The following is a 24,383-nucleotide window of genomic DNA, read 5'->3' on the forward strand; positions in this document are numbered from 1 at the left end:
TATGGATGCATGAGGATCTGTTCCTACATCCCGGCATTTTGGCAAGACAATGGCCGCACCTCAGCTGTACAATGTTTTTCAAAATGCTATTGTGCGCGATCAGCTCGTCGCCAATACGGTTCTGGCTGTATTGGCGACGACGATGGTGTTGATGCGGTTTGTCTCACGCAGGATCCGTGAGAGTCGCATCTGGTGGGATGATGTATGCTGTGTTTTGTCGTTGGTATGGAGTTCTGACCATGTTGAGCTTATCCAGAGCGTCCGCTGACTGAATAGCTACACACATATGGCATGTTGGCTATGCATTATCACTACGCCAGGGTCGGGATGAGAGAACATATAACGGATATCCCGAAGCAAAATACCATTCTCATGCTCAAGGTTAGCCACCGGAAAGGGACAATGTGAGATGGGATATTCGCTGACCAACAGATGCTCATCGCCTACCAAATCGTCTACTATAACGCCATGGTACTCGCCAAACTGTCCTACCTTTTCTTTTATCTGCGCATCTTTGTCACGGAAGCTTTTCGTCTGGCCGCCTGGATCTGCATGGGATGCGCCTTGTCGTACTGGCTTGGGAGTATGCTGCAGATATTTCTAATCTGCCAGCCATTTGCGAAGAACTGGATTGCGACTCTTGAGGGACATTGTGCTAGTCAGAATGTCGCTTTTTCTACCATTGGCGCTTTCAACCTGGTGACCGATTTGTTGATCATGCTGCTCCCGGTGCATTTCGTTCGGAAACTCCAAATGTCTCCGGCGACGAAGCTTGGATTGTACATGATATTTGGCTTGGGATTTTTGTATGTTCTGTCTTGCTTTATATCGGGACTAGGCTAACGAGACAGCATTTCGGCAATTACCATCATCCGCATCCACGTCCTCACCACCGTCGACTTCACCGATCTTCCGTACTCCATGATCTGGGCTGCATTCTGGAGTGTGGCGGAACCCGCACTGGCCGTAACCAATGCCTGTATACCTATGATGCGACCGGTCTTGAAGGCGTTTTTCCCTAATTTATTCAGCTCTGCCCGCGATAGGGACTATTCATCGGAGACAGGGCCGTCTGTCGGCTCAAGTCTGAACTTCCACAAACGGCGAAATGCCGACGATCTGGATGGGGAGATGCCCTTGACGCAACTGCAGGATGGACCGGGAAAATGGAGCCGTATTGGTGATGAGGTATCGTTAAATGAACGCTTACAAGAAGGACATTCGGCGACACATTTACCACGGAGTGTGATTGAGAGTTAAAAGTTGTATACTATGCTTCATTTTTTATAGAAAATTTTTATCCACAAAAGTCTGATTTATTGCTTATGGCAATTGCATCCAAACCAACAACGCCATGTACCTTTTGATTAGACGAATGGCCGTATACATGTTGAAAATCAGACACAGCAGGAAGTAGTCCCAGTCGAGACTCGTTGTCACCGCAGTTTCTCATCCACTGCCAGATGTTATTGATCTTCACTTAACAGAGTAGATGATGTGCACATGCATACATGGTACGGACGTGCCTCATTCAGTACCGAAATAAGCAATGCCACGTATTGGAAATTGAGCCAGTCTCGCCGTAGAATCAGAGGAACAGCAGGAATAATCAGTGGTTATACCACTGTAACAGGGAGTAGGAGCATGTTGTATGACCGCGTCGTCCCTCTTTGCTCCTAGCACTCTATATATCCCAAATGTGCAGGCGCCAGCTGAGATGGGGAATTAGTAGTCAAATAAAGGCCAATAATATTGGCTCGCAATGCGTAGAATTACATGCATGTACAGGAGAGATATTTCTTGATCAGAAAGTGGATTATATCCGGGAGTGGTGAATACATCCATAGATTAAAATGTATCGTCATGGCGCATGCATTCTTTCCATCCACTCAACAATATCCCTATGTTCTTTTTATAGGTCCCCCGAAATTGGTAGATTCCTGACCCTAAAAAGAGAAAAGTCAAGTGCTTTATTACTTCGTTCGGATCAAGGTCCTTTTAAGAGAAGACGATGAGGATACAGAGAGCCGCCAAAAAGGGAAAATGTCCGGAGCCGTATCTCTGCTAAGGCACGCTAATAAGAAGTGTATCCGAGGAAATTACAGTGTAACAAACTAAAATTCTTGATTCTAATTCATATGTAGCCATAGCGCTCATGCGGTCAAGTTCTTGCCGAAGAATTCCACGCACTTGCCCCCCGCTTCATCAACCTGATCATACAAATCGGCATGCGTCTTTCCATCCACGACAAACAGCTCCTTAGGCTCCTTAGCCTTAGCCACACCCTCTTCGCTATGCCACTTTGACGCCGCCTTGGTACCCGTGATCATCAACAGCGGTCGGGGGCTGATCAACGAGTTGAATGCAAAGGAGTCAAAGTTGGCCATGATGTCCCAGCTGCGAGGAATGGTGGTGTTAGTCGCCCGGGGATGGTTTGCTCGGGGAGTGCAGTAGTAGTTCATCAAATCGCGGAAGGACTCGGGCATGTTGGCAGGCGCGTCTTCGGGTTTTTCGGGGAGCAAGTGCACGATGGGAACCTTGTCGCCAGTGACATCACTGTTACGATCCGCAGCGGCACCTTCAAGCTGCATCTTGAGAATCTCCGGAGTGGTGGTGTTTTTCTCGAGGCCGCTGCGGGCCATGGCTCTTACATCGACAGCGGCGACACTGGCACATGCCTTTATGCGGAGATCTGTCTGGGTGGCAAATGGTGCATATCCGCCAGAGGCACAGATACCCAGAACACCGATGCGCCCTGAGTCGACATCCTTTTGGCTGACCAAATAGGTCACGGCGGATTTGATGTCCTCGACGCGTTGGTTGGGATCGTCGAGAGCGCGGGGTTGACCCTCAGATTCACCCTGGTAAGCAGCATCATAAGTAAGACAGATGAAGCCGGCTTGGGAAAGCACACGAGCATAGTTGGTGGGCGATTGCTCCTTGATGGAGGTCCACGGATGGGCGATGACGACAGCTGCACCGTTGCGGTTAGGTGCGTTGGCCGGAGGATGGTAGAGATGACCGGCGAGTTTCAGGTTGCGGGAAAGGAATGAGACGTTTGTAGCCATGATGAATGTGATTATTTGTAAATTGAGATTCTGCTTGAGTCTGGAAACGGACATGGGGGTCATCTTATAATTGGGATGGTGTTCATGGACCTCCGAACATCTTCGGACGGAGAGACAGATTTCGCCCGAATATGTTCAGGCGTGGAGATGGAGGTCGGGATCATCATGGTGATAAAACTACTATTTCCGAAGCATCGAATTGACTCCTAAAGCCGGTAAGAAGATGACACCGAGTTGAACCACCATAGGTTAACTATCTAAGTCACACTTGAACATCTATGGCGAAGTCCATCGCAAGAATTGTTTCCTCCATTTGGAGTGGAGATGTCCGCGTCTGGAATGCTGGTCTGCTTTGTGTCTGTCTTGTTGGTCTTTGTTGTTGAACACTACCATTTGAGACCACGAAAGGGCAATTGCCGCTTGACACTTCCAGGCTGTCTCAGTATTGTCTCAGTATGATTTATATATTCGAGCCGGATACCAGAATGACTATGTTCCTCCCTCTACTTCTACATTGATCTACTCTTAAGGTTGGTACATCAAGACGCAAAGTCAGAGCGCTATATGACATGGTAAGTGATACCCTCCCCTGACATTGAAGCTACTGTTAACAATTCATAGGATCACTACGATCCTTCCCTGCAAAAGGCAATCCACGAGGTGCGGCCAAGCGATCCCGTCAGCCAGATCTGTCTCATCTGGACCGACATCCTGCAGTACTATTTCCCCCAACCCATCAAGCAAACCGCGATGACTGACCTCCCTGAGTTGTTTCCAGACATGGGCCTCGTATTGGGCCTGATCGCTCTAACCATCGATATTTCAAGCGGTCCACTTCGTGGCGCCCCGTTCTTCCATGTCCACGTCCGGGACCCGCCCCATTCGGACCTGGCACTGGGCTGGGACGAAGCTGAAAAGGAAATCAAATGTGAATTGAATGGACTTGAGATCAAGTCTGGAATGACCGTGATTTATGCAGCTGTTGTGATTGGTCCATATGTGCGGTTTTATACGTATGCGGGCCAGTCTCTCAAGATCATCCACTGGACCGAGAGACAGACCCTACATATGGTCCATGATCACAACGATATTGTCGGTCACTTCGACGTGATGAAATCTATCTTTCATGGACTTTGACCGATTTATGGGTATCTCATGGTAAGTTTGTTTTTAGAGTTAATGCAAGTTATCTTCCATATGATTCAAGCATCCCACAAGAAACGTAGTTCTATCAACGTAATCTGGTATTATGAGTATATTCGTCTTCGATTGAATAACATATTAACGGAAGGTCTTCATTTGCCGTCTAATCTCTGGTGTACACCACCGGTTCTAGATGATATGCGTACGATCGTCCATCTCCCACCAGAACTTCTCTTCCAGGTTGCCTCCGATTTACCATTACCCACAAAGGCATGCTTGGCCCTTAGTTGGAGGAGACTACATAAGATACTTGGTTTTGTGCTGGAAGCGAAAGAACTGCATTTCCTCCGAACGTCTGAAAACAGACAATAATATGTTGCCAGTAAAGAGTATGAACTGCGGATGACCTTCTAAACTCAGCTGGAGGATGGCACTTGGGCGTGCCGTGGGCGCTGTCCAAAGACTACACCCCCACAAAGAATTTCTACCGCACAAGCTCAAGAAGCATGCGCCGCAGAAAAAGCATGTGAGATATGGGCTGTTATAGTTGACCTATGTCCCTGCAGCTGCCTGACACTTCGCGATAGTGTACGTCTTATAGAATATTTGGAAGCGCCAGAAGATGAGAAACCGAAATTGAATTTGGTTACCAAGGACGTATTATCAGACCTGGATAGAAAGTACCTCTTACATGAGCGTACAGCTCATCCAGGCATTGAAATGGAGCTGCAACTGTCTACGACAAATAGTGAGCAATTGAATACCTCTGCTCGGTATGAGAAGGCTGAATCCTGGCTTCCGATGGATAGACCTTGCCACGGTCCGTTCATGCTCGATTCAAGACTGTTTTCGGGCTGTCAAAACCAAGTCTGCAACTCAGTCTTGGAACTGTCGCAGATGCAGTGCCTGCGCAACCAGTTTGTCAATATTTCCTGAGAAGGTGAGCGTGGTGCACGTTGCGCGATCCCTGGGAATAGCCGATCCCAAATCCAGCGATGCTCAGATGCTGTGGTGCAAACAGTGCGGATTTTTGAGCGATTACTTTCCTACCTGAGTGCTTTTATTATGCTGTTTGCAATTCAATCAATATAGTTCCTATGTAAATTAGATTTTTTCCTTAGTGATGTCCGAAGCTAGAAGCGTAGCTGCTTATTTTCCTCCCTGGCCGGACGGTATCTTGACTCATCCTGTTAGCCCGTCAGCTATTCATGTTTGTGCTTTTTAGGTGCCTGAATAAACGATACTTCATTTATAACAGTTTGAAAATGGTGCTCAAAAGCAAAATCAGGTTGGATTTATTGGTTTACTGCTGCGCTAAAGTTGTATATGAGAAGAATGATCGCTCAATTGATACTTCTGTACTAGTGCCTCTGTACTAGGCGTACCTAACAGTTCCGGGGCCATGCTCACGACCGCTATAAGGTGGTGGCAGATCGGGAACGGATGTAACTGATATAGCTGGCGACAGCTTTTCCCCGTGTTTTCTGCGACGAGAACGGCAGCAAAGAATGATTACGGCAAGGACAGCAAGAACAAGAGCACCGCCAACTCCAGCGGCAAGACCAATCACAAGTGACCGATGCTCATCGACCCATGAGCCTTCGTCTGTTTGACATTGTCCGTTCTGACAGAGTCCCCCGTCACACGGGGTCCCGTCCAGAACCGACTGGCCAATGTCCATGCAGTCTGTCGACCCGCCAACAGAGCAGCGGAGGCTACAGGAATTCCCGCCACAGGAGGTAATGTCGGTGCTATTTCTGCTCAGCTGGTCTCGACACTGCATGTCCCGATTGGTACATTGGCCGCTCGCGCAGAATAGACCTGACTCCGTCCCGCAAGCATCTCCATCAGGTACATGTCTATCAGAGGGACATGTGCTCGAATCTCCAGTACATGTTTCAGAGAGATCGCAAGCACCGGTACTTGCCCGGCAGACCGTGTCTGCTGAGAGAAACTGACAGTTCGTGCAACACGATCCCGCAGCGTCGTCGCATACGGCGCCCTCCCGGAAGCGACAGGTTGATCCATTGCAGCACTCACCGCAGTCGTCCTCGCCACAGTCACAGTCTTCGCCTGCCTCCACTATGCCGTTTCCACACTGACCGACGGTAAGAGTGGGTACGTTGTCACTGTTGACAAGGCAGCTCGTTTCGATACTGCTAGACCCGAACATAGAGCAGATGTTGCCAATAGTGCAAGGCGAGAATTCTGATTGGGAGGATGTAGAGACGGGGTTCATCAGGTATTGCGCATCTGCATTGCAGGAGGAAGTAGAGAGTGGACAACACTGCTCACTGGAAGAGCACGTATCTGCAGTACAGTCATGTACGGCCCCGAAAATATGGGCTGACTCGTGACTACTCAAAAAGTCAGTAATCATCAATTCATCACCGGGAGAGAAAACTCACGCAAATACCTGCCATGCATTTTCCGTCCGTGCGACAACATTCGCGCCCAGCTGCGAATCGCATAGTTCTCCGGTCCACGAGACGCCTATTTGCTCACCATTTGGACAACCGGTCATTAGTGTCCAGTATGCATTTGTTCGGTCACCTAGCGTTCTTCTCCAATCGGTAAACCGCTGCAGGCGCCAGTCCATGTCACCGGCTGAGCAGCCAACATTCCAAGGGATAGAATTAGAGGTATTGCTGGGACATGTTGAGCCAGTGATAGTCAGGTTGCGGATTGCCAGTGCGATGTTAAATGTATTTTCGAACACTTCAGATGCAGTATTAGCCATGCTAATTAGGTTTTGTTGAACCTCTTCGGCCGAGTCGAACGCGGCGCTGTATGTGCAATCCGTGGCGATTCCAACAACTGCCACTCTTCTCGTTGTTGGACAGCCAGATGTGCTGCCAATGCTGTCAGTCAGGTCGGTACTATCAGGCAAATACTGGCGCTTGGTGAATGGGATTGCAGCATCAGGTCGTCCTAGCAGCGCGCCAACTTCGACATTCGTTTGCGGAACACCCGGAAAGTCATGATATACCACCATCCGGCGCCCGGAAGCGGGCACACCCGCCTGATCTGATACAATACCGATATGATATTTCTGAGAAAAGACGCTGAGAGCTCCTTTGAAAAGGGGATCGTTTCCATCTCGAACAACGAACGCTCTCGCCCAACCCGCCGCCTCCCAACCACCACCGGCTGATCGAACTAGAGTCTTTCCCTTGAAGATCTTATGTTGTGCTCGCCCAGAGGTTTCTGTTCGTAAAACTTCTCCGTTTACATCAACGTGCCGCGTGTTCAGATTCTGGGAAAGGAGATCATGGTTCGGTTCGAGGCTGAGCCTAAACTCGCTGGGTTGCCCGGCAAGGCTAAATGTAAGGTTGAACTCCGTTGACGCTGTAACTCGTTGCGACGGTGTGTGGATGATGGCATTCTCGATGTTGGCTACCTTGGCCGGTGCGCGAGGACGTATTGAGTGTGCTGCTCATGTAAGCAATGGAATCCATATTGACGGTTAGATACATACCTGGCACATGTCCGATGAAGAAGACAAAGCACGTAATTAAGGAAAGAATAGGTTGTAGTTTCATTGCTGATTATCAAATTCATAGCCGCAGATCATAAGCGCCGAATCCATTCCTTATATACGAAGTGCTTTTTGCACTTGTCCATATATATACATGGTCAATCCGTGTCCAAGGATCTAAGCCGCCATAAGGCTATACTCGAGTAAAGACAACCCACGTAATCCAGGCAGCAAAAATATATACCCCATTCGAAGAAAACGGCTTGCTTATAAAGGCCAAGAGAATCCTGTCATCATTGATGATGCCCGTGCCCGTATTAGAACAGGTTTGGTGGCTGTGTCTGCATCCCGGGCTATCCGGGGCGTGAAGAGTGCATGGCTGACATGAGTAGCCCTAAGGGCACCCCGTAGACAGCCGCCTCACATAAGCCGTTGATTAATGGGGCTCTTCGTGTCGTATTCTGAGTTGTTTCTATGGTTCGGAGTTAGTCCTATCGATGGTTACCGATCAGGGTTTAGCTTCCGGCGCTAATGCAAGTGGATTACAGAGTACACTTATTGCTTGGCGATAACCTTAGATTGCCGAATCCGGAATCCATGATTTCCATGGTTTAGACGTGGTGTTACAACATAATGGTTTTGCATGATGCAGTTTCTATATGCCTCGAAGGCGAAATAAACTCATGATTGCTTTGCAAGAGGTTATTTCAGATGCAACATACTCAGCATGGCATAAACTTGCGTAGTTAATCATATGAAAGAAATATCGTACTTCTATCTACAGAGGCGTCCTCAGCAGCGCGACATTCAAGAAAGCGGGATAGGCACCTTGTCCGGTTGATGCTTCGGCAATACTCCGGCACATCATCGATGTTGATCGATAAAGCTTGGGTTGGGTAGTCAGCTCATTAGTCTCCGGTTTACCAGACCAGCTCAAAACTTTACGCGTTGGTAAACAAAACCACCCGTAGTGGCAGGGCAGTGTTTATAGCAGTAAGTGACAGTAGTGATTGTGAGAAGTATTGGATGATTGGATGACTGTGGCCGAAGGCCACATCAAAATATCGATATTCATCTACGTATCCCAACCTTCCGGCATCGGCTTTTTACCCCAAACCTGTCCAAAACAAATGCTGATGCCTTTGCATACAAAACCCAACTCGGTCATGCCAAGAATGCCGAGAAGAGCTAGTGGAGTGCGCTTATTCTGTCTTATCTCCGGAACTTGTCGGCGATGACAGCCTTCAGGGCTTATATGTAGACTACGCGCCCATGCATCTTTTATACATTCTATTTCCCTTGTCCACCTGAAATAAATCCCGTCCATGTTATCACGACATACGCGTCTACAACGCGAGGAAACCATAATGTTGGACTATGGCTCCATCCAATTCATTCTGCTCGTGGCACTTACACTGTGGATATTTTTCTTTTGCGCCGACACCATGATCTTCTTCATTGGGAGCTTAAAACGGGCCTTGACTGACGGGACGGACCCTTTGGCTGCGGATTGGGAAGTTGAGAAAGGGAGCGGCACGAGGGAACTCGATGAGGAAGATATCGATGACACCGACTATCCCATGGGATAAGAAAGGTATGCTACCTGCATTCAGACAACAGTAGCCGTTTTGAGCTAACCTCTATGTTATTAGCAGACTTTATATTGGCCGATCTCGAATTCCTCTACACATCTCATGTGTTCGCGAACGTTTCGGGGATTCCTAATTGACCGGTCCCCGCAGATAATATCGTATTCCAAGAAACTGCCCTTCATGATGCAGCTCCACGCTCGACTACATGCCGAGGAAGCGCCGCGGGTCTGTAAAAAGGAATCATGTCTAGGCTGGCCAATGTGGTTTCCAGGGTCAACATCGGAGAGTTTTCGGGATTGTGGCTCCTGTGATGAGGTACTAAATCCAAGGCTTATGGGGTCGACCGGCATTTGCTGAGAATAGTAATTTTCCATTCCTGATCGTATATGACGTACGGAGTAGTAATGTGGAGTAGTCAATACCGCTAATGCAGGCTGCTTACGCCCATCCATGGCTCTTGGCAGCTTCGGCCGATAACGCCTTTGTGATTGGCTATTGACGCATACAAAAGACATACTCCGTCAGTTCGAGAAAAAAAAAAAAAAAACACGACACAATGGCATCCATGCAGAACAAAGTCTTTGCAATCTTTGGCGGCGCCTCGGGCATGGGCTTGGTGACAGCCCGCTTTCTCCTGGCAAGAGGTGCCCGGGTGGCGGTCTGTGATATCTCTGCCGACAACCTGAAGCAACTCCATACGAGCCTCCCTACGGATCAGAATTCACATTGTTTCGTCCAAACCGGAAGCGTAACCGATGAGTCCGCCGTTGAAGCATTTCTCACGAAAACCAAGTCGAATTTTGGGAAACTGAATGGTGTCGCCAACTATGCTGGGGTTCCGGGTCACAAATTAGGCACAGAGGCCATCTGGCAGACGAGCCAGGAAGAGTATCATTTCATCATGGACGTCAATATCAGGGGATTGTTCAATGTGCTCACAGCTTCCCTACGTCCGGGCTTCCTCTAGGATGATTCGAGCGTGGTCCATATCGGGAGTATGTTTTCGCTCCAAGGCTTCAAGAATGGAGCTGTCTATGCAGCGTCAAAGCATGCTGCTCTTGGGATGGTGAGAAGCGCGGCCAAAGAAACGGGCGCTCGGACGAGAGTGAACTGTATTCTGCCGTAAGTCTCCTACCCTGTTTGGGTTCTGTTATTATTGTTAACGCAATGAAAGGGTGCGATTGACACCCCGATGCACCAAGCGAACCTGGCCCGTATTAAGGACTTTGATCCTGCCCCAAAAACAGCAATTCCCCGTGACGGAAGAGCCGAGGAAGTGGCAAGCGTGGCGGTCTTCTTGCTCAGCGACGAAAGTAGCTACGTGACTGGTGCTGCTTGGAGCGTGGATGGGGGCGCCAATGCCTAGCAGACTTACCCAAGGGCAGTGTTCTGTCAAGCCTTGATTGAGAGATATTCGTCATATGTTTTTGGGTTGCTACAGGGATTCCCCTACGTCTACTTCATGGTATATCTCTACGATGAAGACATTTATAGCAAGAATTCAATTTACCCAGTTCCTCTATAAAGCACTAAACACAAAGCAGAAAACAAAAAATTAAGAGCACAAAGCATAACATACATAACTTGCAAGTGATTGGGGGATCCAGTTCCTAAACATGACATTAAAAATTAAAGACAAAACCGAGTACATGACACATAACAAAAAGAGCAATTGGGAACACACCAGTCTGAAATCACTTTTCCAACTCGCGCTTGACGATATAGTCCCAAGCTATCTTGCTAGCTCGCTCCTTGGGCAGTTCCATTGAAATGACCGTGTCCAGTTCATACGCCAACTTCGTGAGGCTCAAATCATTGGTCAGATTGTCCGGATTCTCATAGTCTTCCTCATCGTCACACAGGACAACGGTGATGGTCTTCTGCATCGACTGGCGACCAGGCGCCTGCCACTTGAGATGCGGAATCGGCGCCTTGAAAACAGCGTCCGTGATTCTGCCTCCCGGACGGAGAGACGCCAGGTCGAAGACGAAACGTTCACCCACCAGCGGGATTTTGTGCTTCTCGTGCCAGTCGTAGATCTGCTTGGTCAGAGCATCGTGTTCGATAGTACGGAGCTGTTTAGCGTGTAGTCCCCAGGTCTGGTCTTTGACAGACAGGTCAGGACGCTTTTCCTCTGTGATGTTCAGCAGAATCACACGCTTGGTTTTGCCACAGGTGCCTTCGAACCAGCGCTTGCCATCTTCACGCAAAGTTTCGTTAATGCCCACCTCGACAACGACGGAGGGGTAACGGTGACCAACCTTCCAGAGACCAACATCGGCCTGCTTTTCGCTATCTTCGTACTTACCCAGGAGATGGAGATCTATAAACAATTAGCATATATTCTCATTTCTGCGTTGGGAGGTGGGGTGTTTACTTACCGATCAAGGTCTTGCAATAGTAATGACCACGAGAGCCATCCGCATTGATTTCCTTGCTCCACTTGTCGAACCATCTCTCGAACGCATTGAGCGCACCGTCGTACAAGACGCTAGTCGTGGCTTTGATAATAACATGCGCATTGGGGGCATCGTATTCCACATCGACGACATCCGGGTGCTCCTTGCGCCACTTGAAGTACTCATGGTCACGGACGCGGAACTGCGTGATGGGAATACGACCCTTGAGCTCGTACTTGAGGTAGTCCACAGACTCTGCATTCAGGTCATTGATGGACTGAATTTTGGCCCACTCCAGCAGTTTCGCGAGATGCTGCTGGGTGGCAGAGTCCATAATGGATGATGAAATAACGCGGAATGAAGAGGGATGTATTGAAATGGAAGGATACTGAAGGAGTCAGTGGTGTGGTCTTCTTTAGGTGGGAAAGACGAACATATTTATAGATATTCTGCGCCATTTACAATTTAAGCCCAAAGGGATATTTAAGAAGCCCTATGTTGGATTGTTTCGTATCGACTGCTGTCCCGTAGCGCAGTTGTGACCAAATGCCTTCGGGAAAGAAAAGATAATGAACTGAAAAGGATTGCGCCGTGAAACAATACTGAAAGCCATGCAAGAGCTAGACAACATCTTATACAACGTCATTGTTGGCGTCTTTATCCAATGGAGTTTAGAACGGACAAAGGCTTGGAATCGGCACTCGACCACAGAATGAATTCTGAGTGGGGGAATATCTTCAGCAAGACGTGAAACATTGAACTTCCCATCTTGTTTGAACATGTTTTTAAGGCTATATTCCGTTGCGTCTTGAATTGCAATGGAAAGTTCGGTGGATTTCAACAAACAGCAATGCTGTGCTTTGTCTGAAAAGCGATGAGAAAGCAAAAACAACGAGGGCGAAGATATAACGTGGTAAATTATCATATTCAACCGTCTATAAGTGATCTTGGATATTATTGACATATTGTTCGTTCCGCTCATCTCATCGTGAGAGTCATAACCATGTACCGCTGGGGTTCGTCAACGCCGACAATGAACTTCGATGGACCACCGAATTATGCGTACTATAAGTCGAAACAGAGTGGAGCTCGAATAGCGAAGGCATTCGGAGGAGAATGGCCGCTTTCATGCGCGACTATATCGGAGGCGCGTGCTCGATCTAGGGGAGTCCTAAGGCTCTAGAGCATTCCGATGTCAGTTACCGTTCCAGTCTCAAATTGAAGGTGACGTACTCCATAAACCACGGCGCGATTGCACGTGACTGTGGCTTCTTCCAAGTGTTTTGAAACGTCGTATCGAAGACGACCGGGCTCTACCAATCGTTTGTGACCAACAGTCGCGACGGGATTTCGGGCAGTCATGGACAAGCATGATCGCGTTCACTTCCAAAGCGAAAGTAGACGAGCAACTGGCCGGAAATGAATCTAGCTATAGAGTCTTATGGCTCTAAAGCTGCCATGGTGTTCTCGCATCGCGGACCTCGGTTGTCCGGTTTCGCGCCCGTGCATGTGTACATATTAGGTCTTAGTAATTTCACAACGCTCAAGAAGTCCGCGTACTGGCATAATTGTGGTCAAGATCTGCAAACAGTTGGTTCGTATCCATAGGAACAGGGTAGCCTAGTGGTCCGGCAATTAGTTGTGGCCGCCAGACATGCTGATGCGCGATTTTGACCAGCTTGCCCAGGACCGCAAATTCGAGTTTCAGTTTAATGCTGTATATTGTCGCTTTCAGGGTCGTTTGGTACATGTAGAAATTGGCGTATTCAATAGCGATCAGAGCGATATCCATCAGGATACACGCCAGGTTGACGGCAAACAGATTGAAAATGACCTTGCGGCTGTCGTTTTCCGGATTTAGCTTCAACATGCGATTCGTTTCCCAGATGTAGAGCCCCGAGATGATGATCTCCTGGACGCAGAATCCCGTCAATTGGATCTTCTCCATGACGTTGTAGCCAGTCACTGTCGCGTCGGTGTGATAATAATTGGCCATGTAGGTCAACACAGTCGTCGGAACGTGCAGGAGGAAGACGTCCAGCACGATCAATCCCAGCACCAGATGGAGGATCCTAATATCCCGAAGCACCAAGTGTAGTCGCGAGTATAGTACCATGGACTGGCCGGTAACCATGGACCACCAGCCTACCGTCAGCAGGGTGATGGGCAACCACAGGGCGTCCGTCGCGTTGAAGAATTTGAGCAGAAAGCCGAGGGAGTAGGGGATAATGCCCCAAGCAGAACTGAGCATACTCCAGAAGTACATGCCGCGATACTTCTTGAAGGTGAGAAAGACCAGGACCATCAATTCGCCGACATTGTACCAAGCGACTCCGACAAAAGTCGCGATCGCGATGCGCACGCCGTCACTGTTGCCAGTATAGCCGCCAATGATCCAGTTGCCGGGACTGGAGGAAGTAGAATTGGACATGGCGCATGTCTTGCAAAGTGTTGAGAAGACAACGTGTAGGAGTAGTGCATGCAAACAAGAACAGAGAAGCTAACAAAGAATGTCAAACTTTGGCGCAAAGACAAACCCCGCAAAAAACCTCGTGACCCGCTCCCGTGACCCACGGGCCGGTCTTTGGCCCGGGCGGATCGGATTTATTCCTGCCCGAGGATTCTCCGTCTGGAATGAGAGAATGAGAATGCCAATCCTACACTGATTCTGACCATCAAAACTACACATAATGCCGCCGGTCACCAGGCATTCGATCAGAGGCCACGTTTCAGGAGGCCCCCGCTTTGGGGACAGCCCCCGGGAACAAGGCATAGCCGCGCTAGTGAAAGCTCGGAGACACCGAAAGCCCGAAAAGCCAGATAAACAGACAGAAGAGGATCCAGGCGAACCAAATGCCTCATCAGCAGCTCCAGCACCTCCAAACATGGACATGGAGGTGGAAACTGGAGCCCCATTGACCACGCCACAGCCCCAAAGCCCAAATGAGCAACTAGGTCTCGAGCTCACAAAACACGCCAACATCGCCCTACAAACCCGGGCTGCGAAAGAAAAAGAAGAGGACAAGGAGATACTAGACATCCTAACTCTACTTGACAAGAAAGTCTCCTCAATGAAGCAGAGAAGCCTTGCTAGGGCCTCCTCCTTTGGCAACGCCCTCCAAATCTTCGTCCATAACTATTTCACCCAACCCGGCACCAATACACGCGACCAAGGTCCCACAACCAACCCAGGCCCAGCTAGCCCCCCCATGACATATGCAGCCATTTCCTCCACATCCAAATCAGAGAGCAAGTCTACAAAGAAAACATATACTGCACCCACTAAGCCAGAAAGGCCCCTCCGCCTTTTCCTTCGACTCCCAGCAGACCACCCTGCCCGCCATGCCAGCCCACATGCGGCACTACAAAAGCTTCGCAGCAGTCTGGATCCAGCGATCACTGACACCATTAAGGAAATACAACACGTTCCCACAGGGCTCGCCATTGGGCCCAAAAGCACCCAAGCCGGACAAATCTTGCACAGCAAAAAGGAGGAGATACAGCAGGTAATCCAGGGCTCCAATGCAGAGCTAGAGCAGAAATGGGCAATCTTTGTCATTCCTGGGGCTATCAAGCAGTATATTGGCTATGATGGCTCTATGGTCACAGTATCTGAGCAAGCAGCAAAGGAGGAGTTCAAACTACAGACTGGTGTCACGCCTCTGAAGCTACACTGGTCTAGGAAGAACCACATTCACAATACAGAAAATACAGCAACAATGATATTAGCAACGCCAGAGTCAGCCATATCAGATGTTCCACAATGGATCCACTTCTTCGGCAGAAACCTCCGCATAAGACGCAAGAATATAAACCCCAGAGTACAACAATGTGCCCGTTGCTGGGACTTCCACAATCCCAGAACCTGCACCCGACAGCCCAAATGCCGGCTATGCGGAGCTAAAGACCACACTGAGCAGGATCACAAAGAAAGCACCCAACAATGTGCCAACTGCTTAGGACCTGCTCCTGCAGATCATGCAAACTGCCCAGTACGGCCCAGCATCAAGCAGGGCATATTGGTCTGGGTTCCCAAAACACAAGTAGCAGCTATTCGACGGATTGAGTCCAGTCAAAAACAAGCTCTGTCATCCAAAACTGCGGAGGACAGCAACCAGGATAAACAAACAGACACTGATGTCTCCTCCAAGAACACTGCTGTAGAAGCAGTTCCCAATCCCACATCACCTCAATGAGATATGACAAATCTCTCCCACAACTGCAGATCCTCCAGGTCAATGTGGCCCGGAGCCCATCCCCTCATGAAGCTGCCCTTCAACTCGCTTTTGAACAAGAATATCACGTGGTTCTCGTCCAAGAGCCTTGGATATCCAACTTCCGAGAACGACGCCTTTCCAAACATCACCCTGCTTTCCAACTATTCACACCAATAGAAGACTGGTCAAGCAGGCCACGCACCCTCACATATATCCACAAACACCCACAACTCAAAGCAGAGCTAGTGCCACATGGCTCCCAGCCCAGTCGTGACCTGACGGCGGTCCAGGTAGGCTCAGGAGACCAACAGTTGACTCTGCTAAACCTATATAATGCTCCCCCACGGACTGTGGACTCTGGTGAGGGTCTGAAGCACCTCATAAGCCAGTCTCTACCTGTTGGACCCTGCCTTGTTGCTGGAGACTTCAACCTGCATCACCCTCAATGGCGAACCAATACCAATGTCACCTCACCTGGCGCAGAGCCATTCCTACAGTGGGCAGACCAACAAGGATTGCACCTAACCCTCCAACCAAACACTCCCACACGAGGGAACAGCACCATTGACCTAGTTTGGGCCAATAGCCCTCTCATTTGCCAGGGCACACACACAGAACCAGCACCAGGATTCCCAGCCTTGACAGATCACACAGCAATAAACACATCAATTCACTGGCACCCTATCAACAGCAAAAAGCCAGTGCCGCCCCTCCGAATGGCCACCATGCAGGAAGACATCTTTCATTCAGCCATACACAAGGAAGCAGCAACATTGGGTGAACCTCCACCAACACATCTGGACCTCACACCTGAAGCTCTAGACCAGTACACTTCTGCAATCATACAAACAATCAAAAATGCCCTGGAAGCGTCCACAAAAAGAGCTCATGCTCACCCATCAGGCCATAGATGGTGGAATGAGGACTGCCAGGAGGCAGTCTTGACACTCCGAAGAGTCTCACGAGATCCAGATAGCCCCCCAACTGAAGTAGAAACAGCACAACGAAATTTCCGCCGCACAGTACGCCAAGCAAAGCGACACTACTGGCGTACACAGCTGGATAACTTCACTGACAGCAAGGACGTTTTCAAAGCAATCAAATGGAACAGGACAGAAGGGACCTTCCCAACCCCTCCACTCAAAGAGGGTAACAGAACACACACCACTGCCAATGCCAAAGCAGAGCTCCTGGTAAAAACTCTCCTCCAGAAGGCTGCCTGTACACAAGATATCCCCATCAACTGCAACAACCCAGAGGCAACTCTCCCTTTCCCAAATGTCACAACAGGGGAAGCACACCAAGCCATTTTCCGAGCAAAAAGCAGCACGCCTGGTCAAGATGAAATACCAAACGCTGTCCTGAAAAAGGCCTGGCCAGCTTTAGGTTCCCACATCTCAGCCCTATACAAACACTGTGTCACAACGGGATGGCACCCGACGCCTTTCCGACAAGCCCTACTGGTAGCCCTTCCCAAGCCAGGGAGGAAGGACTACAGTAGCCCACGCTCATACAGACTAATTGCTCTCCTCTCTACCTTGGGGAAAGGACTAGAACGCCTTATTGCCCGGAGATTAGCTTGGATAGCCATCAAACACAAGGTCCTCCACCCCCAACAATTTGGGGCCCTCCCCTGCCGTTCAGCTACCGACCTGGCGGCAGCACTGGTGCATGACATTGAAGAAGCATGGGCCCGCGGCCTGGCCGCCTCTATGTTGACCTTGGACATCAAAGGGGCTTTTGACGCGGTCTTACAAGGCAGACTAATCCAGCGACTCCGCAGTCAAGGATGGCCCCCTACAGTACTCCGCTGGGCATCAAGCTTCACCCAAGACCGAACAGCAGCTATACGGCTGGATGGACACCAGAGCCCAATTTTTGCAGTCCCAGCAGGCCTGCCACAGGGCTCTCCTGTGTCGCCAATCCTTTTCATGCTGTACATTGAACCCATTTTCAAAATAGGGCCAGCAATAGCCCGCAGAGGTCGATTTGGATATGCAGATGACATCTGCCAACTGGTTGCTAGCAAATCCCTTGAAGAAAATACGGCCAAACTACAAAACACTGTGATGGATCTGATGTCATGGGGCCACAGAGAGGGACTCACTTTTGATTTAGCCAAAACAGAACTCCAACACTATGACAAAACTCGGAAGGGCAACAATCCCACCTGCACAATACACACCCTGGAAGATACAGTGGAGATCACGCCTCCCCCACCCAATGGGGCCACACGCTGGCTAGGAATCTGGTTTGACCGGAAACTGAACTTCAAAGCACATGCGCGCACACTAGCAGGCAAGGCTAAGCAAGCAGCAGGAGGCATTCAAGCCCTGGCCAACACTGTACGAGGGGTCAAAGCATCCCTATTGCGACAAGCAACAATAGCTTGTGTGGTCTCAGTCCTATGCTATGGAGCAGAGGCATGGTGGCCAGGGATGAATAGACCAGCACAGGACAGTTCAGGCAGACAAAAGCCCATCTCTAATAGGGTGTCCATCCAACTAGCCTGTCTGGACCGGGTGCTCCGCAGCGCACTATCAAGAGTTCTCCCAGTCTATAAGACCACACAAACAGCCGTACTGCACCGGGAAGCAGCCATCCCACCAATGGAACTCCTCCTCAACCAAAGACGTCGGGGACTGGCAATCAGAGTACACAAATTAGACACCCGACATCCTCTACACCGTCGGGCCACACGCCAGAGAAGCTTCCACATCAACACCCGCCTGCTCCGGGCCATAAACCCATCAAACTTTCACACCATTGAACAGATAGACCCACTGCCGGCAAGCCCATGGGACACAGATCTGACGCCCAAAGAGCAGCCGGCTGCAATTGATAAGGCACAGGCCAGTGAGGACTTCCAGAGGTGGCTTACTTCTATCCCACCACGATCGATGGTCGTCTATACAGATGGATCAAAAGGTAAAGACAGCTGCGCTGCAGGAGCCGGCTGGGTGGGCTACTGGGGCGCCTGCAAAACCAAGATCTTCAGTGGACACAGAAAACTCCCCAACCATGAGGTCTTTGATGCAGAGGCCAGAGGGGCCCTGCTTGGCTTACAGTCTGCCCTCAAGGACCCCAATGCCCAGCACTCCACAAACCTATACATCTGCTTGGACAACCTGGAAGCGGTACAGCAACTCCAAGGCCAACCCACAGGATCAAGCCAACCAGTTTTCAAACAGTTTCAAGAAGCCGCCCAGACATGGCCATTCTGCCTGAGAGCACCCAACACGCAACCAGACAGGGTACAGGTGAAATGGGTACCTGGACACTCAGGCATCAAAGGGAATGAAGAAGCAGATAAGGAGGCCAAGATGGGCTGCCAGGCTCACTTGGGGTTCCCCCTACCACCCGCCTCAATAGCAGCCACCAAGCGCGCAGCCCAGAGGGTGCACTGGCGCGCCTTTGCACAGTATTGGTCACAAAACGCTCCCAAACGTTACAGGGACCTCAGAATAGGCCTGGAGAAACGGCCACCAGAGCTCCATCTTCCCCGACCAGCTCTGGGCCGTCTCCTAGCTGCCAGGAGCGGGCATGGCGACTTCGCAGAGTACCATGAGCGCTTCAAACATGATGAGGCTTTGTTGACATGCTCATGTGGCCGCAGAAAGGAGCCCTCCCACTTCTATTTCTGCCGAGAGGGTCGCAAAGCGGTGGCACATCCATGGGGCCAACAAACTGTAGCAGACGTCCTCACCAAAAAGACAGGATTCACTGCATATGCAGATTGGCTGGGAAAATCACTTTTCTATACAACCATCTGCAAACGCCATTAGGTTGCTAAACGCATCAAACCTGGGAACCAATAGGCTTACCTCTGGCCTCCCTCCTTTTTCCTCTTTCCCCCACTCTTTCCTTTGCTCCTCCCCTTTTCTGTTCCATTCTCTCCCTATTTCCTTTCTTAGGAAAACCTAAAATGCTCAGTCCGCTGTTTAACAGCTGTGAAAACCCAAGCAGCCCCCCGCGCGGGGGGCTACCTGTATTTAGATGATAGATGGTAGTTTAGCTAGAGAACAGGCAGTTCCGATCTGCCCGTCGTATGTCCCGCTCCGGGACCAGAGCCTCACCGCCTCCGCGGAAGGACTCGCCCCCGACGATAAATAGTACACACACACACACACAATACACTGATTCTGACTCTGTACTGAGTATGCAAGCTCGAGGTATGTATCTATCTGTACACTCTCTGCTATGCGTGTATCCCAGTGCTAACGATATGTCTGTACAAACAGTGATTCTACATACACACCATCGCCAGTTTCTTCGACCGCATTATCTCTGGCCAGTGCACAGCCTTGCCCCTCACCTGCGCCCGATTGCCCCAGACATCCCGCACTATCGATGCCGCCAGTCGGAATGATGCCAACCCTCCCTGCTGAAAGCCTTGCTCGAACCATGTTTGGAAGAATTCCTGCAAATCTGGGCTCAATGCCTCGCACGCCGTGACGAATGCCGGCCACACGGGGAAGACACCGCGCTGTCCCGATTCGGTATACCACGTTTGGCTCTGTGCCAGCAAATCTCGGACCTGCCGCACGGAATGTTGTAGGGTTGTCACGTCCACGTCATACACGCGTCGGTAGAAGAAGATAGACAGAGCCTTTTGCATGGCGCAGAACATGAAGTGATGAGGACCGGACGGTGGCTCCCACCGACACACATGCTCATCCAACAACTTGGCCCGCAGTAGAAAGTCGCGCATTGTTGGTGTGCACCCGTTGTCGGCAGGGCTGCCGTTCAGAAGGCGATCTCGTTCATTCCCCAGTCGGGTAATATGGGAGACCAGCCCGACGAAAGATTCGGGAATTCCAAAAATCTCAGGATACATCGTGAGATCCCACCGTCCGGGGAACTCCAGATGCAGGTCATTTTGACCCAGTTGTAAATCCTTGGCGCTACTGAGCCCAAAGTCGGGCACGACCATCCATTTGGTGATCCGGAGTGGCGCCTCACTCGGTGGTCCAGGAGCGTCTAGGATGGACTGCAACTCGTGGCCCTTGTCAGTCACAATATCCGGTAGCAGCACTGTTTCGTTGATGATGCGCAAATAAGCGTAGCAATGGTGTAGTAGGCGGACTTTGCGCGACAGGCGGCGCTTGGTCAATCCTTTGGTGCGAATATACCTCTCTGCAATCAACAGGCACGCTAGCAGCTTGTCTGGTTCGCCTTGGAAAACCTAGAATCCGGTCAAACTTGTTGTGCGTGACGAATGGCGGGAAAACGTACCGACAATGTCGCCAGATTGACGAGTGCCATGAGCACTTCCTTGTACTTCACTCGCTTCTGCGCGGACCCTAATTCCCTCTGAAAGCCACCCAAGAGGTCTTGCTCGGCTTGCTTCTGATAGGACTCTGACGTTACTTGCCAATATTCACCCCCTGATACTCGTCGGTGAAACGCACTGGTCGCCAAGATGGCATTCAGCAAAGCAGATCGCGTTGCGGTTACAGTAACCCCCATAGACTTCTCCGCCAGTACGTTCATGGCCGTTGGAAGAATGAGATGATTCCACGGAGACTTGTGGTGGGCACTATTCAGTGGCGATAACAGAGGAATCACCCGATCCCGATAGTACGAGAGTAGTTCCCAAGCATCCGGGGTTAGATCCATGGGCCCAGGTACTCCGGGGAAAAGCGTTGGGAACTCGAACGGGTCATCATTCCACGGCTCGTTTTCGTCTTGAACTTCGAGGACCGGGTCCAGCGATAAGTCCAGAGCCAGGGAATTCTCATCCCAACATGGTTCAACATCGATCTGATCTAGGGCACTGATAGATTCGGCATTGGGAATCTTCCCGCCGGATTCGTTTTCGTTAGACACCATCTCTGTGCTTTCAGAGGATAATTGAAATACCCCGAAGGGGCCTTTCGATAGATTGATATCATGAAAATCTGGAGAGAGGCTCTCCTCGTCTAATTGCATCAAGGCTCGCGTTGGATTACTCCGGTGCACAGTTCGAGCCAGATGTGCACTCATCTGCTCCCGTTGTGATTCTATCTGGCTATGGTTAGCAAACGCCTGTCTCTACCTGTAGATAGGACTTGCCGGTAAACAGGGGCCGGCGGAAGCGTGTAGCATCCTCGATCCCCAGAGGCTCTGGCTCGCCGTGGTGGACGAACCGCAGACGGATCTCGTAGCCTGTACAGGGCACGTTTGAGATGATACACATCTGACAGACTGGACGCTGGGCATCGCATTTGACATGCCGCGTTCGACATGTGCCGCATCCTTCGAGAGACCGATCGCGTTTGGACAGAGACATGACGTTCAATGCGGAGCTGAAATGGGACAGATGTCTTCAGTGAAGGAATGGTCAAGGTATGGACTTGGCTATCTCAAATCCACAGCTGGACGGCCAATAGAATCACAGTAAGCGATAACCAAGATGCGGGGTTCCGCCACATACGGATTCCATTAGATTGCGTTCAAGCTATATCTAATCTGGTATCTATGGGCTTCTACAGATGAGCCATGGCCAACTGCTTCTGGACCTCTGCTGCTCCTCGCTCGCCACTTCGCACCGCTCCCTCCATATATCCCTTCCATTCAGCGGCCGTCTCGGTACCGACGAAATGGACATCACGGAAAGGCTCCCGAAGAGTATCCCCGGCTACGGTCAGCACTCCAGGAGATAGCGATGGACAAGGACATCCGAAGCCCGAGTATTCCTCCTTCGACCATTCATGCTCGACTGTTGTGACATATTCTCGGCGAACCAGGTCCGAATCGCCGTATATCTCGCCCAACTGATTCAACAAAACATTCGTCCGTTCAGAGCTTTGTAGTTGGGACCACTGTCGCCCCGAATCCCCGCAGAGGAAGCAAGTCAACACCCATTTGTCGTCATTTGGGATGCTGGAATCTCTGACAATGGATGCCGGGCCGGTGAATGATTGAACTAGTCCGCAGAAGCCTTTGTTTACCCAGAAGGCAGAACGGAAAACCATCATGGCCTTGGTGTAATATCCATAGCTGAATGAGTCGACTAATAGCTGTTTACGTGCTGGAAGCGGTGGATTGAAGTCGATGGTTCGGAGGACGGTGGATGGCACAGCCGAGATTACTTTCGAAGCCTGCACGGTTCGATTCCGTGTTCGGACCAACACGCGACCGGAAAACTGTTGGTTAATTGCCGTCACAGGAGATGACAATTGCACAGTACCCGATGGGAGTGCTGCCGCCAGGGTTTGAGCAAAAGACAGCGTGCCCTGGCGAATACGCAGGTACTGGCCACCATGGCGGCGATCGGAACGCATTTGCAGCAGTCCGCCGCCGGATTTACAGTAGTTGAGGAAGTACAGAGCAGACACATCCTCGGGCTCTTGGCCCAGCATCGCGCGGGTCCAGATGGCGGCCGTCGAGATTGCCCGATCACTAGCCTGGCAGCTCTTAAGGTACGCGAGAAAAGTCATTGAGTCCAGAGTGGAATCCTCCGGTCGCGGACAGTCAACTTGTTGACAGTCAGCTTCGACCATATCACGGATCTCGACCAACTGCTTCTGCGTTTCAGGGTCGAACTGCGCATTTGTCAATACGGAGCACCGATGACGAAGACGGATGTACTGACCGGAACCTCGCCATAGGCGAACGTCTGCTTACTCTTTGCAGACTCCTGCAATAGGCAATTTCCTGTTGTATTCTGCTCGATGAATTCAACTCCAGCTCTCTGAGCCAGTTGATAGATCTTGCTTTGGTTGGTATCGTTGATCCACGCAGCCCCAATGTCCACCGTACCTTTCCCGTCAGGCAGAGTCGTGCTCCAGGTTCGGCCTCCAACACGGTCGCGGGCTTCGAGAACAAGACACGAGTGACCGGATTGGATGAGATGCTCCGCGGCCGTGAGTCCGGCCAGCCCGGCACCAATGATCACCACGTCCCACACCTTCGCACCTGGCGGCGTCAACTGCATTGGAATCGCCGGAGGCTTGGCCACCACGGCTTCAATTTCAAACAGCCATTCCGGACATGCGAGCTGAGACACTGGAACGAGTGTTATGACTGGTCGGTGGGATCGTAGGAAGCGTTCAATGTGGCGGGTATGTTTGCGCTGTTGGGGGTCATAGTTGACAATGTAGAGCGTAAGCCGGGCGATATCCGCGATTGAAGCACCTGCTGCGACTAGGACTTTGTGCAGGTTCAACAGAGCTAGGTGGATTTGCGATTCATAGTCGGAAGGGACCTCCCCATTGACCAACGACCCAGGTTGCCCCGAGACATGGATCCAGCTGCTTGGTGGCTGAGAGGTCACAGTAGCCGGAGCATAGTAGGCAGCGCGAGTGCCGGGAAGATCGATTGCACGGATTCCATGAGTCATGGTGTTGCCAACGTGAATTCAGAAAGACAATTGATGCTATCAGTCATTCTCCCGATAGCTGGCTGTCTTTTTATCATGCCCCGTATTAGACCATGCTATTTCTAGATAGGCAAGTTACTATGCACCATGCATCGGAGTGACTTTCTGCTTTGATATCCAGAGC

General features: G+C 50.5%; 11 protein-coding genes across 11 annotated transcripts; 4 read left to right on the forward strand and 7 right to left on the reverse strand.

Annotated features, from left to right (window-relative positions):
- Window positions 1-49: 49 nt before the first annotated feature.
- ACHE_51284S (uncharacterized protein) lies at window positions 50-1,260 on the forward strand (the record flags this gene model as incomplete). The annotated part of the gene is made up of 4 exons (XM_043281095.1): window positions 50-223; window positions 277-381; window positions 433-806; window positions 852-1,260. The coding sequence occupies 4 exons, from the start codon at window positions 50-52 to the stop codon at window positions 1,258-1,260; spliced, it is 1,062 nt and encodes a 353-aa protein (XP_043138608.1).
- An 893-nt stretch (window positions 1,261-2,153) lies between these two features.
- ACHE_51285A (alpha/beta hydrolase) lies at window positions 2,154-3,068 on the reverse strand (the record flags this gene model as incomplete). The annotated part of the gene is made up of 1 exon (XM_043281096.1): window positions 2,154-3,068. One exon carries the CDS (start codon window positions 3,066-3,068, stop codon window positions 2,154-2,156), a length of 915 nt encoding a protein of 304 aa, XP_043138609.1.
- Window positions 3,069-3,637: 569 nt separating this feature from the next.
- ACHE_51286S (uncharacterized protein) lies at window positions 3,638-4,205 on the forward strand (the record flags this gene model as incomplete). Its single annotated transcript, XM_043281097.1, has 2 exons — window positions 3,638-3,640; window positions 3,690-4,205. 2 exons carry the CDS (start codon window positions 3,638-3,640, stop codon window positions 4,203-4,205), a joined length of 519 nt encoding a protein of 172 aa, XP_043138610.1.
- Window positions 4,206-6,615: 2,410 nt separating this feature from the next.
- ACHE_51287A (uncharacterized protein) lies at window positions 6,616-7,753 on the reverse strand (the record flags this gene model as incomplete). Its single annotated transcript, XM_043281099.1, has 2 exons — window positions 6,616-7,643; window positions 7,690-7,753. The coding sequence occupies 2 exons, from the start codon at window positions 7,751-7,753 to the stop codon at window positions 6,616-6,618; spliced, it is 1,092 nt and encodes a 363-aa protein (XP_043138611.1).
- A 2,084-nt stretch (window positions 7,754-9,837) lies between these two features.
- On the forward strand, window positions 9,838-10,248 carry ACHE_51288S (SDR family NAD(P)-dependent oxidoreductase; the record flags this gene model as incomplete). Its single annotated transcript, XM_043281100.1, has 1 exon — window positions 9,838-10,248. The coding sequence occupies one exon, from the start codon at window positions 9,838-9,840 to the stop codon at window positions 10,246-10,248; it is 411 nt and encodes a 136-aa protein (XP_043138612.1).
- Window positions 10,249-10,473: 225 nt separating this feature from the next.
- Window positions 10,474-10,647, forward strand: ACHE_51289S (uncharacterized protein; the record flags this gene model as incomplete). Its single annotated transcript, XM_043281101.1, has 1 exon — window positions 10,474-10,647. The coding sequence occupies one exon, from the start codon at window positions 10,474-10,476 to the stop codon at window positions 10,645-10,647; it is 174 nt and encodes a 57-aa protein (XP_043138613.1).
- Window positions 10,648-10,975: 328 nt separating this feature from the next.
- ACHE_51290A (uncharacterized protein) lies at window positions 10,976-12,014 on the reverse strand (the record flags this gene model as incomplete). Its single annotated transcript, XM_043281102.1, has 2 exons — window positions 10,976-11,604; window positions 11,663-12,014. The coding sequence occupies 2 exons, from the start codon at window positions 12,012-12,014 to the stop codon at window positions 10,976-10,978; spliced, it is 981 nt and encodes a 326-aa protein (XP_043138614.1).
- Window positions 12,015-12,173: 159 nt separating this feature from the next.
- On the reverse strand, window positions 12,174-12,662 carry ACHE_51291A (uncharacterized protein; the record flags this gene model as incomplete). The annotated part of the gene is made up of 1 exon (XM_043281103.1): window positions 12,174-12,662. One exon carries the CDS (start codon window positions 12,660-12,662, stop codon window positions 12,174-12,176), a length of 489 nt encoding a protein of 162 aa, XP_043138615.1.
- Window positions 12,663-13,223: 561 nt separating this feature from the next.
- ACHE_51292A (uncharacterized protein) lies at window positions 13,224-14,111 on the reverse strand (the record flags this gene model as incomplete). The annotated part of the gene is made up of 1 exon (XM_043281104.1): window positions 13,224-14,111. The coding sequence occupies one exon, from the start codon at window positions 14,109-14,111 to the stop codon at window positions 13,224-13,226; it is 888 nt and encodes a 295-aa protein (XP_043138616.1).
- Window positions 14,112-20,143: 6,032 nt separating this feature from the next.
- Window positions 20,144-21,729, reverse strand: ACHE_51293A (fungal specific transcription factor domain-containing protein; the record flags this gene model as incomplete). Its single annotated transcript, XM_043281105.1, has 2 exons — window positions 20,144-21,082; window positions 21,133-21,729. 2 exons carry the CDS (start codon window positions 21,727-21,729, stop codon window positions 20,144-20,146), a joined length of 1,536 nt encoding a protein of 511 aa, XP_043138617.1.
- A 635-nt stretch (window positions 21,730-22,364) lies between these two features.
- Window positions 22,365-24,220, reverse strand: ACHE_51294A (putative flavin-containing amine oxidase; the record flags this gene model as incomplete). The annotated part of the gene is made up of 2 exons (XM_043281106.1): window positions 22,365-23,423; window positions 23,474-24,220. The coding sequence occupies 2 exons, from the start codon at window positions 24,218-24,220 to the stop codon at window positions 22,365-22,367; spliced, it is 1,806 nt and encodes a 601-aa protein (XP_043138618.1).
- Between the last annotated feature and the right edge of the window lie 163 nt (window positions 24,221-24,383).

Source organism: Aspergillus chevalieri, chromosome 5 (genome assembly GCF_016861735.1).
Source record: "Aspergillus chevalieri M1 DNA, chromosome 5, nearly complete sequence".
Taxonomy (NCBI): Eukaryota; Fungi; Ascomycota; class Eurotiomycetes; order Eurotiales; family Aspergillaceae; genus Aspergillus; species Aspergillus chevalieri.